The sequence below is a fragment of the Epinephelus moara genome, chromosome 2 (genome assembly GCF_006386435.1).
Source record: "Epinephelus moara isolate mb chromosome 2, YSFRI_EMoa_1.0, whole genome shotgun sequence".
Lineage (NCBI taxonomy): Eukaryota > Metazoa > Chordata > Actinopteri > Perciformes > Serranidae > Epinephelus > Epinephelus moara.
Window position 1 is genome coordinate 6,231,299 of NC_065507.1, and position 12,928 is coordinate 6,244,226.

The window sequence follows — 12,928 nt, forward strand, 5'->3', positions numbered from 1 at the left end:
GCTGGGCAGTTGGGAGGGGGTCTAATGGGTCCAGGAACAGGCCCTGTAGCGCGGCACCAGGCTCATTAATCATGGTGTCAGCTGTAAATGTGTTTGGGGTTAGGGAGTGATACCCTATCCCTCCTCTATCTGCTGCTGCATGGCCACAAAACACTGGCCAAATCTCCCTCCCTCTGCCCTTGGCACTCTCCCCTCTCCGTCTCTCTGTTTCTCCCTACCTTTTACACCTTCCCCCGGTGTTATTTGTTAGGCTGGAGGCGTATGTGTGTGTGTGTGAATGTCTTGTCAGCACATGTCGGCGTCTGTGCACCTTTGATTGCACGCATGTGTGCGTGAGTGTTACCACAGCTGATGGCCAGCCTCGGCTAGGGTTAGATGGATGAAGTGCCTTAATGTGTCGTGACACAACAGCCTGGCCCTATCCGAGCTAGATAACACCGTCTCTCCCACTGTCGTACACCATCTACACACTCCACACACACACACACACACATACACACACATACAGATAGATGCACACGTACACACTTAGCCCAGCCGGAGCTGAAAGTGAACAGCAGCACAGGCAGAATTGCTTATCACCTCTCACACCTCTCACCACGAGGGATGACCTCTCAGACCTCGCAGAGACGGAGTGAGAAAGACAGAGAAGTGGCGAACAGATGGACGAGAGGAAGGAAAAGAAACTGGAGACAAGTAGCACACAGGGAAGGCGCAAATAGAGATGCGGGGAGAAAGAGAGAGAGACAGGAAGGCGGTTAGGAGCTGATGGATTAGATGAAAGACGGAAAACAACAGTGGGAACGACAGAGAGAGAAAGGAGAGGGTGGTAGGACTACTGAACCGGAGGCTGAAAGAGAAACACAGCGAGCGAGACAGAGGGAGAGCGATGAAGAAAGCAGATGAGCCACGCAGCAGTGACAGGAGCCGACATGAAAGGACGGCGAGCCAAAGTAAGAAGATCAACACGAGAACTCCCACTCCACCTCCATCCACTCTTACTTTTGAGAGCTTGACACAAGGTTTGGGCAAATTAGTCCTTTACACTTGAGTGTGTCAGAGGAATCTATTAAAAATCCATTATTTGAATTGCACCCCCCTCTCCATTACAATCAAGTTAAAAGGAATTCTCAATCTGGCCTCAGTTTGCTGGCATGTCCAACTGAGCCAATTAAGCCTTATTAATTATGGAGGAACTCCAAATAGACACTGAAATACATAAATGTGCAAAAATCTCTCACTGAGGACTTGCTGGCTGTAGTCCACCATCTTGAAGCCCGTATAGCCTTAATGTTTCTATCATGCTAGTGTGTAATTAAAATCCAGCCTCCATTAGAGCTCGGAATCAGACGTGATATGTTCAACAGCTGATTTACATAAAGTAAGAGCGTGCTAATTTAAAAAAGATCCGCGTTTAAAAGCCACATCTTTGTCCGCTGCAAACGCCAGGGCCTCCATGGAGCGTTTGCCCAGCGTCCCCCCAATATTGTCCCCCTGTTGCGTTTCTCCCCTTCCCCTGTTTTGTTGGCAGGTGATAATCGGCCCACTGGCGGGGCCCTTGCCCAGAGTTCATTGCCAAAGGCGGCAGGGCGTATTCAGTAAACAAGGAATTAGCATGCAAATGGGAAGGGAGGAAGAGGGCGGGGCTGGGAAGGCGAGAGTTTAAGGTCGCAGGTCAGACGCTCCTCAGACTTGATTGGGGAGCTGTCAATCACCGGCGGCCCCGGGGCAGAGGCAAGCAACAAAGGGAACAAAGATGGCTGACAAAGAAGGCCCCCGCTCTCCCCCAACTTTAACTCCACTTCCTCTTTTTGGGGCATCGCCGGAGTGCCCCGTAATTAATGGAGTGCCAATCACGCGGCGGGTAAGGCGGTGACTGACGGCCTCTTGGCAGCCCGAGAGGCCTGCTGTGGAGTGGAGGAACTTCACCTTCAAGACCTCAGCTGCCAACCGCTCGGCCGGCTCTCTGCTGCTTTCGGCATTCTGCTGGAGCACACAAGAGATTTCACACAACCTCCCCGCTAGGCATTAGCTTTAAGTCAGCACTTCTCTTCAACGCAATAAGCTTTTAAGTCCACCTTAACTGTGCCACTTGAAATGGAACGCAAAGAGCAGCGCCGTTCTTGGAGGAATTCGTGGCAGCACTTTTCAGCATGTGTTGTTGCCATGGCTGGTTAGGCACCAGCTTGCTGCCATTTCGGGACAAAAACAAGCCACCCTCCCTTCCTTTCCTTTTTTCCCCCTCTCTCTTTCTCTCCTCTCCTCTCCTCATGACCGCTATCCCCCCTCATCCTGAGAGACAAAGACAGACAGAGACCCACCAGGGAATGTCCACCCTCCCCACCGCCTGCCCCGACTCAGATAAAGACACAGACGCTCCCCCAAGAGAGACGGAGAGGGGAAGACAGAGGGATGAGGTGAAAAAGGCCAGAGAGGAGTGGCAGGGATCGGGGGGAAAGAGAGTGAGACAGAGGGAGGAAAAAAGAAAGCAACAGAGAGGAGCTAGCAGGAGAGTGACAGATGCGTCGAAAGTTGGCAGAGGAGAAAGAGGGCAAAGGGACAGTGAGTGACATAAATAGCTAGTCAGAGGGATTCTGGGTGAGTGGCTGTGATGAGACTTTGGATAATGCGTCCAACGTCAGTTCATATTTGCATAAACACAAGATGGTGTGTGTGTGTGTGTGTGTGTGTGTCGTGGTGTTGTGTTTCAGTGGAGATGCCTTTGCATGTGCAGGGAAAGAAGGGGAACGTTGGGGCAACCGTAACACTGAGCTAATTAAATCACTACGGGACAGAGATGGATGGCCTAATACACACTCACACACACATACACACATTCCCTCGAGACCCCCCCCTGCTGTGTCGGGCTGTGATGTGCATCGTTTACCTCTATAATCATCTGACTTTCATTCTCTCACTCTTTCTCTCTCTCTCTAGGTAAGCCAGTGATGATTATCACGGAGTACATGGAGAACGGATCGCTGGATGCATTCCTGAGGGTCAGTCATGCATTTCTGTCTGCACACGTGTGTGTGAGCGCGCGATACGACCGTAGCGTGCTGATCCCATCTTATCTGTGTAATGTCATCCCCCGAAATTACAAGCGTTCACTCACAAACATTCGCCCTAATCTTTACCCCCCCCCTCGATCGACTTACTGTTTTTCCAACAAGGAGGTTGGCGCAGGTTTCACCTCGGTGTTTCCAGGGTTCACTACACTTTGGGTTTTAGATGACGCTTAGCGACTTTATCCAGGGAATCTACGCAGTGTTAGAGCAACACAGGAACGTTAAAAGGGAACATGTGGTGCTAAATTATGTTGCACAATAGTAGTTTGTATACAAGTGTTTGTACCAGTAACCATACGTCCATTTATGACACATTCATCACTGGTGTGTAAACAGTTAACAAATGCTTAATAACACACTGTAATATAGTTTTAATCTTACATAACAATATGTCTTGAGTTCCAAACGCATTTACAGTATATACAGTTGTAAACCTGCCTGTGAATGACTTGCACAGGTGTATCAAGAATTGGTTGAGTATGATATGGTTTGTATATGTCTTTAAAAAGTTAAAGCAGTGGGTAACTTTATGAAAATAACTGCGCCATATTTGTGTGTCATATATATTTGCTGAAACTTTCACTATATTCTAAAGGAAGTATATGAGACAGATATTCTGTGAAAAAATTCATGACCCTACTCCCTACTGAAGAATCGAACGCAGCTCACCAAACACAACCAGAGCCAAGGAGATTCTGTTACTGTCGAGTGACTTTTAGCTCCCCTGGTAGAGTGTACGTCTCATGTAGATCGAGGCTTTTGCAGTGGCTTGAGCTCGATTCCAACCTGTGGGCCTTTACCGCATGCCCCCCTGCCACCAACCTATCCACCCACACACACACACACACACACACACACACACACACACACACACACACATTTCCTATCTTAAGCTGCACTATCAATAAAGGGAAACTGTCAAAAATAATCTTTAAAAGATAAGATTATGTTATCGCATTGCCTATTTTTCCCCTCAAGTGTTTTCGGAAACATACTTTGAGAAAGACTGTGACCCAGCAGCCATGTTGGAAATCGTTTTTCTCATTTTACAGCTAAACAGTGCACTAAAATATGTTTCTGAAAACATCTGAGGGGAGAAATAGGCCATGCAGTAACAGAATCTTACTTATTACGTAATGAGCATTGCCTAGTTTGACAGTCTAACGGCAGGTCACGAGCAGTGATTGACATGATTGACAGCTGTGATAGAGACTCCACAGCTCAGATTGGCTGTTTCAGTTCAGGTGCGGTCATTAGAATCGTTACAAGGCAATAAAGTAGGAGTATGATTTTTTTTTTGTCACGAATTATCTGTCTCATACTGGCCTGTGTCAACATGGCATTTTTCTTCAGCAGAAAAGCGGTGGCAGGGTGCTTTTTTAATGCATATATTTTGTTTCTCTGACAACAATATCTTGACACTAACATTAGCCAGGTAGCTAACATAATGCTACATGAACAGAAGGTTGACCACACAGTCAACTTACGAGGACAGCAACCTTGCTGAAGAAACAGCAGAGACAACGCCGGTTAATTTCAAGTTAAAGTGCTTGGAGCAGCTGCACAAAAAAGGCAGAGCGCTCTGAAAAAAGAAGCTGGGCGCAGCGCTTTTTATCTACATGGCCCCATGCAGGCCATATGCTTGCTCTTAATTGAGAACAATTGAAAAAAGATGCCACCGCTGAGAAACAAAAAAGTGCTGTGTGAATGTAGCGACAGTTTCAGAAAATATGACAAAAGTTTAGTTAAACGAAAATTACCAACTACAGTTTTAATAAATGTGTAACATTTTATATAATTATTTAAAAAAACACTTCGACCTGTATGAAACAAAACAACTTAAGCTGTAATATAAGTGAAGAAATGTCTCCATATTTTTTATAGCCCCATTGTAGTGTCTTATAGTGTGTTATAAAACCATTTATAAAAATGAGACTGAATTTGCTCATGCATAGCTGAGCAGTATTGGGCATCTTAATAGAAAAATCATTGTTGCCACTGGAAAAAGGCTCAGTTAAATGTTAAACACATTGCAAAACATTTAAGATGTCAGTGAAATGAAACAAGATGTAATATTAAAACATTTTCCTTTTTTTCTGCAGAAGAATGACGGTCGCTTCACTGTGATCCAGCTGGTCGGCATCTTGCGCGGCATCGCATCAGGCATGAAGTACCTGTCAGACATGAGCTACGTCCACCGCGACCTGGCGGCTCGCAACATCCTGGTCAACAGCAACCTGGTGTGCAAGGTGTCCGACTTCGGCATGTCCCGAGTGCTGGAGGACGACCCCGAGGCTGCGTACACCACCAGGGTGAGTCGTGTGTGTGCGTGGGCGAGCATGTGTCCGACTGACTCGGTGGTCCGCCCGTGTGTCACCTTGCTTGTCGGCTTTGTCAGCTTTCATTAATCAGCTCATCTTTCAATTACAGGGAGGGAAGATCCCCATCCGCTGGACGGCCCCCGAGGCCATCGCTTACAGGAAGTTCACCTCGGCCAGCGACGTGTGGAGCTATGGCATCGTCATGTGGGAGGTGATGTCATACGGCGAGCGACCATACTGGGACATGAGCAACCAAGATGTAAGTGAAGAAATTTAATTAAATGCAGACAAACATCAATAATATACAGCTTGAATGATTTGTGTGAATATTGGAGGCTGAGCAATAATTCCCAGTTGCACGCGTACTGTCAAATATTTTTAAAAGACACTTCATCATTTTAACCTGGTTATATAATCAAATTACCTGCCGGGGTGATAGAACAGCAGCAGTATATTCCCTTTTCTCATTACGCGTTAAATTCACAATTCTAGTGGCACTAATGATGATAAAGAATTTAATTTATTCGTAACCAAATGTCTGGCGTAGGTGCTGAAATTAAGGTGACTAAAAACTGCTATGGGTATAAAATTAGGGGGGAAAAACAACATTGCTGTAATCAAACTGCCTCCAGTTTTTAAGTCAGTTCAACCCTTTCCACACAAACAAACTCAGACACAAAGTGACTTAAAGCAACATTGATCCATTGTCTAGGTGATCAAGGCTATCGACGAGGGCTATCGGCTGCCCCCGCCCATGGACTGCCCTGTGGCGCTCCACCAGCTCATGCTGGACTGCTGGCAGCGAGAGAGGGCCGACCGGCCAAAGTTTGGACAGATCGTCAACATGCTGGATAAGCTGATTCGCAACCCAAACACTCTGAAGAGGACTGGGGGAGAGACCGCTGTCAGGTGAGAGGGCATGACGCACACAGACGCCAAGTAGATGCGGTGTTAAAGGGTCGGTTCACACAGATCACAGAAACATATTGTCTCACTTCACATGCAGAAAGTTTTGGTTTCTATTTGCTGCATCCCAGCGCCAAATTCCAGTCGCAGCCCACAGAAAACACTATAAATATTTTATTAAAAAATACTTTTGACTGAAGAAATTGTGTCTATAAAACTGGTTATACCACTACAGTTAATAACACAGGAAAATATCTCATGTTGCAACTGTGACAAACTTTTGTGACGTCCCTCCCACTGTCTCTGAGAATTCTCCAGCCAGCCTCATCAGGTAATTGGCTGCAAGGGAGGGTTGTTGCATTGATTAGGCTCACCTGGTCCTCCAGGCTATAAAAGCTGTCTCATGTGTTCACTTGGTCTCTCCCTTCCTGCAGCTAACTGACTTTGCTGACCTGCACACTCCATTGGTTGATTTTAGTTTGATAAATTCTGCTTGTTTTAAGTAAATCTGTGGTGTGGACTCCCAAGTTGTCACGTTCACTGAGCCAGTCTGTGACACTTTATTAATGTGATAAATTCTCTGAGTATTTTCATCATATGAGGGGTCACATTATTCAGGATTATGACTATTACACAAATTTATTTCACACATTCTTTTCATCACTATGTGTGATTTTAGCCTGACTGAACTACTGTAAACTAAACTAAAAATAACACTTCATAACCGCTGCACGGCTCCACCACCGAACGCTCCACCTGTCTTTAAAAGTATGGAAAAGTTGTGGAATTTCACATTAAGCTCACAGCAGCAACCACAAATATGTTGTGTTAAAAAAACACTAATGTGCATTAAAAAAAACATATGCAGCCTATTTAATTTAATGCACAATGCATCACCTGCCGTTTTCTACCTCTCACACCAGCATGAACACACACACACACACACACACATACACGTACGCTCCTATTCTCTAGCCGGTGTTTACATTCACCATTAAACATTATCTACCAGCAACGTGTGGCTCTTTTCACCGCAAACACCCTCCGTAATGGATTTCTCTGCAAACTAGTTTTAATGGTGCTGTACACTCAGGAATGTAGGCGCTCTAACGGGGGGGGAGAATTACGATGTAACAGTGAGTTAAAAACAAACATGACCCCTCAGCTCCAACACCATTACTCTCGAGCGGCTAAATGTGTTAAGAATGACCTACGTGTGTTTACAGACTCGACGCAGGTCGCTGGGAGTCTGTTTGAGTTTAATGAGTGTGTGAGCGTGTGCAAGCGAGTCTCACACACACACACACACACAATCACCTAATGGGACACAGCGAGAGCGAGAGGGGAGTCCTCGTGGAGTAATTAGCGGTACAGAATCCTATAAATGCAGCTTTTACAGTTACAAGAGGGAAGGGGAAAATAGAGTGTGTGTGTGTGTGTGTGTGTGTGTGTGTGTGTGTGTGTGTGTGTGTGTGTGAGAAAGGGGATCCCTATGCATAATCTTTTCCACCTACTGAGTAGAGATGACTTATTAAAGAGTCTGACATCCTGTTCTCACACTTCAACTCAACATCCTTTTTAAAGAAGAGAGTGATAAAGACAGATAGTGAGTGTGTGTGTGTGTGTGTGTGTGTGTGTGTGTTTGCGTAAGAGAGTTACCAGAGCGTGACGAGACCGCCACCGACTCAGACTCACTGGCCCCATGTAAATGTTTCATGGCCGACGGCGCTGCTGCAACGCTCAACAGAAAGGAAAGATAGGAAAAACAGGGAGAGTAAGAGGTGAAAAAGAAGGAGGTAATTCCGTTGATGAATATCTGAATGTGAGAGGGAATTCCACTGTGCGGTAAAATTCACCGAGGTGTGCCGGGGGTGTGTGTTTTCTGTAAAATAAGGATTGACTAAGTGTGTCGGTCACACCCAGGAGGAACCGTGTTTGGCTTGGCTCCGTTTCGGGTAGGACCCACAAAACAGGGAAACAAAACACATCTGAACCCAACAGACGAGCTGGAGAGAAATGTAGCATGGTGCATTTTACAGCGTGTGAGTAGCTCGCTGTCATCGCACAAGGTTAATGCGTCACGCCTTTTGATACAACAGCATCATGGACAGGAATAAGGAAACTCCAATTCCTGTAATGCTGATGCTCCTGTTGTCATGAATCAGTGGCGTTCCAGGCTGTGTAAGAAAGCGCATCATTACCTTTCAAGTCAAAAGCACTTAAACAGAATGTAACTTTTATTGTCTGTCTGCACACACAGTTGCACACATCATAATTTTAGGCTACAGCTTACGTGTTGGACTGAAGTACAGCAGCATCAAACACTGACTGTAAATGCAGAACTGCACTGACAGTAAAGACAACATCTGTAGATACTAAAAGAACTTGAGCTTGTGAAACTAATTTTCCTCTTCCTCCCTTCCACCCACCACCAGGCCTAACACCACCCTGCTGGAGCCAGGGAGCCCCGAGGCGTCTTCGGCCATGGGCACAGTGGAGGATTGGCTGCAGGCCATTGGCATGGAGAGATACAGCGACAACTTCACCGCCGCTGGCTACACCACTCCAGAGGCCGTGGTCCACATGACACAAGAGTGAGTAGGGAGGGGAGAAGATGAGAGACAGACACAAGAAGTAAACAGAGAGAAGGTGCAAGCTAGGCAACAAGAAACTTTTCTCAAAAAGTGAATTTCATTGAATAGAGTTGGACATTTTCTTTACTGTAGTCTCACTTAAAACTTTAACAAGTGTCGGTTAAAGAAAGAATTGGGCTCTAGTTCTCTCTATGAGTCCAGAAAATTGATGAGTATATCTATATCTGTATCTATTTAATGTTTGTCATAATTTATAGGCTGATTTTTTTACACCTACTCGAAGAATATGACTCAGTAGCTAAAAAATAACAAAGAGTTACAATAAAATTTTACTTACATGTTTGAAAATAATAGTGGGTAACACTTGATTCTTGACTTTTTCAAGACAATTAGTAATTCAATTTTAAAACAACACCATTTTGAATTTTGAATAAATTGAAACTCGTTAAAGGAGTATTTTGAGGAATACACATTTATTGTCTTGCAGAAACGTAGATGAGAACATTGATACCACTCTGGTTGCTCAATATAAGGCTACATCCTGCTGCAGGTTAGCTTAGCTTAGCATTAAAACTGGAAACAGAAGGAAAAAGCTAGCCTGGCTCTGTCCTGTGGTAAATAATCTGCATAGCAGCTCTCTAAATTTTAACAAAAGAACATATTTTAATCTCATTTGTTTAACTCATACACAAATAAAAAGGTAAAAACATCAAGTTTTGTTTTTACATGAGGTTGTAGCATGAAGCTAGCTGTTTAGCCCTGCTTCAGATCTTTAGCCAAGCTACGCTATAGAGTGCTCCTGGTATGATGTATTTCTGTATTCTGACATGGAAGTTAGCGTCGCCCTGGCTCCCTTGTCAAAAAGCCATGTGGGATTTTTCCATTGAATTTTGGTTGATTACAGAAAATAAACTCGGTGGCAAACAAATCTGACACCTTCACCACTTTGATGATTTTTGAAGTGTAAATGCAACCGCTAGAAGTGAAAAGCTAACATTAGGCTACAAACAAACTACACTACAGTCACATGTCTTAACGTCGCCACCACAACGAGGCTGTATAGCCATGTTCGACACGATGAAGTTCTTAGCCACTTGTTAGTAACCGTCTTTTTAAGATATGTAAAAGCTTCAAAATTCAGGAGATGGGTATTTACTGATGTATTTTATCTCGTAGAACAAAGCGTAAAAGTCTCTTAAACTTGTGTTAATCACAGACTTTCTTCAGGCAAAAAAGAATTTAAAAAAACCCATTGATTTCAAGACGAGGGAACCAGCAGTTGTAAAATGCTAATTCAATTCCAGGTTTTAGGACACATTCCTGGAGCACTCTATTCTATTCTGCTGGATGTAGCTTCATATTCAGAGTACAGATATGAGAGTGGGACCAATTTCCTGATCTAACTGTCAGCAAGAAAGCAACTAGGCTCAGTGTATTCCCCAAAATGTCAAACTATTCCTTTATGATTCCAGCAGAATCAATCTGTGACCTCGTTCACCAAGTCTACATGTGTTAAATGTTTCTCAGTCTCTGTCACTTGTCTGTACTGTTTTCATTTTTCAGCCGTTGAGATTACAGGATTAGGATTGCTGTGTTGGCAAGTGTAATTCCTTATACAGCAGTTAAACTGTCAGGTCAGTTTCCACTGGAAGGCTGTAAAATCCATCATGTGGATCAGGCCTACGTGTGTTTGTTATTGTTGTCCCCGGTCCTAAAAGGCCTCTTTCCCCTCATCCTTTTCAGGGACATGGCTCGCATAGGCATCTCCTCGGCAGCGCACCAGAACAAGATCCTGACCAGCGTCCAGGGAATGCTGTCCCAAATGCAACAGATGCAAGGCAGAATGGTTCCCGTCTGAGAGAGATTGAGACAAAGAATATGGAAAAAGGAGGCAAAGCGACTTCGTTTCTTATGAAAAAAATAAATAAATAACAAAAAAGATTAAATATAAAAAAAAAAGACAAATAAACTATGAAGAAATAGTTTACCTCATCCATGCACTTTAAATTGGATCTAAAAGAAAAGATGTTGATGATGAAGAAGAAAAAAAGTGGTGAAAATGGCACTTTTTTAAAAATCAGACCTTTACCTTGCCCTTTTTTTGTTTGTTTGGAGAATGGGACGCTTCTGTCTGCAGCATTTACGGATAGATGGAGGGACGGCTGGAAAAGTGCTTCCGAGAGGCTAATCTGGAGTGCCTTTAATGGTCTGGAAGGAAAAGCGAGGGAAGGGGGAACCGTACCTTTCTTCCTCCTCTTGGGCAGAGTGTTGTTTCTGGAACTTTCTTTCTGGAATAATCCGCGGAGCAGATTTTTTTGATTTCCTGTGACTGTGTTTATTGTACATGAATTGTTTCTGTGGGACTCGCAGGCTGCCCCGGCCACCATTGTTCTCTCTCAGCTGGATCTGTTTGGTATCTCACAGACAAAATGGAAGATCCTGACCATCATGTGTAAACAGTGAATCTCTGAGAGGTTGAGGGTTGGATTCCGAGGGGAGACGGCGGTGCAGGGGAGGGCTTATATCAGAGCGCTTTTTGTGTTTCTTGCTCTGTTCTGGCCTTGTTTTTCTCCCAGAACGCTGTATTTTGTTGCCCTCAGGACGTTGCTGAGAATGTCTTTGATGTTCCAGAGGAGCCTTCCCACTCCCCTGTCTTCCCAAAAATGCCCTCCTACACCTCAGATAAACACACAATTTGAATTCTTCCATTCATCTCCCCATCTTAATCAAAGCCCCGGGCCCCCCCGCTACTGCCGGAGCCTCTGACTCTTCCTCACCACTTCTGATGGACAGCTGTTTGGACCAGTCGAATTGGCTTGTTAAATTGGACGTGAGAATAAAGGAACTCATTGCCAGGATCTATTTGGACAAAAGGATGTAACAAAGGCAATATGGATGCAGAATGAATCAGAATCATCAGCATCATCATCGCCAAGAAAACAAACAAAGTACTACACGGAGGATTAGTCAAACCGTCATCAAGGTGAGGATCGATAGTGTTCTTGTTTTTTTTCTCACTAAGACTCAGCAGAAACAGCCCTATTAAATAAAACAAATAAAGATATTGGATTAAAGCCCCATTTATTATTGCAGCATGCTGCTAATATCATCTATGTCTCGCCACAGAGTGCCTAAAAGATCCATTAGACCCCCCCCCCCCATCTCTCTCATCATTGGCCCCTCAGCTCCAGAAGCTGTGTTAATTAACAAGTGGGTCGCGCCACCTCAGGCAGCCAGAGCAGATCAATAGCCACTGGTCTGTGATCAGTCTGCGGGCCTGATGCTGCTGGCATGTTAATGAGAAGAATTAATCAGCTGCCGACTCCCAATCAGCCAAACAGAGCCCACCAGAGCTCGGGAACGCTTTCCAGGAACGAGGGGAAGGTGCTGTGGGGCGGCGCTTTCTCTTGAGCCAAGACGCCAATATGTTGACATGGTAGAAGTCACGCTCTCATGTTAATTTATTTAAATTAAATCAGACACTAATATTCTCTTAGATTGGATAGGATTTCCATTTTTGGATATCTCGAGTAGAAGATGTGCACAAATGAACACATGATCACAAGTAAATAAAGTGTGGATTTAGGTTTCTCAGTTAACACACACAGTATTGGTTTAATTTATGTGACAGCATTGATTTATTTGATTTATTCAATGCACATTTTCAGCAGTTAGGTTCTGTATAACCAGCTAATGCAATCTACAGCAGACTTGCAATGAATCCTACCTTCATGAGGCTTTCTGTTGTTTACAGAGGTTCAAATTGAATGTGAGTGTTATTTTGGAGGCTGTAATTTGTTAGTTTATGACTGTGTTGAATAGTGCTGCAACTAACAATTATCCAAATTAATCTGCCTTATTAATTATGCTCTTGTTTCATTGTTTCCTCCACAAAATGTCTGAAAATAGTGAAAAGAAATCCCCCACTGTAACGTCCCAGAGCCATGGCGATGTTCTCAAATAGCTTTTTTGATCCGACCAAGAGTCCCAAACCCAAAGATAATAAATTTACTATCAAATATGATCAGTGCTAGATCTA

At 44.3% G+C, this 12,928-nt stretch overlaps 1 protein-coding gene across 4 annotated transcripts in view; it reads left to right on the forward strand.

Annotated features, from left to right (window-relative positions):
* The window catches only part of epha4l (eph receptor A4, like), a 63,692-nt gene extending 52,830 nt beyond the window's left edge, over positions 1 to 10,862 (forward strand). For all 4 annotated transcript variants that reach the window (XM_050056775.1, XM_050056782.1, XM_050056791.1 and 1 more), the window contains exons 12-17: positions 2,938 to 2,999; positions 5,171 to 5,380; positions 5,499 to 5,648; positions 6,102 to 6,298; positions 8,731 to 8,889; positions 10,633 to 10,862. In XM_050056775.1, coding sequence (XP_049912732.1) covers positions 2,938 to 2,999; positions 5,171 to 5,380; positions 5,499 to 5,648; positions 6,102 to 6,298; positions 8,731 to 8,889; positions 10,633 to 10,747 — 893 coding nt within the window. In that variant the 3' untranslated portion in view covers positions 10,748 to 10,862. The remainder of the gene's footprint in view (positions 1 to 2,937; positions 3,000 to 5,170; positions 5,381 to 5,498; positions 5,649 to 6,101; positions 6,299 to 8,730; positions 8,890 to 10,632) is intronic.
* The last annotated feature ends 2,066 nt before the right edge of the window (positions 10,863 to 12,928 follow it).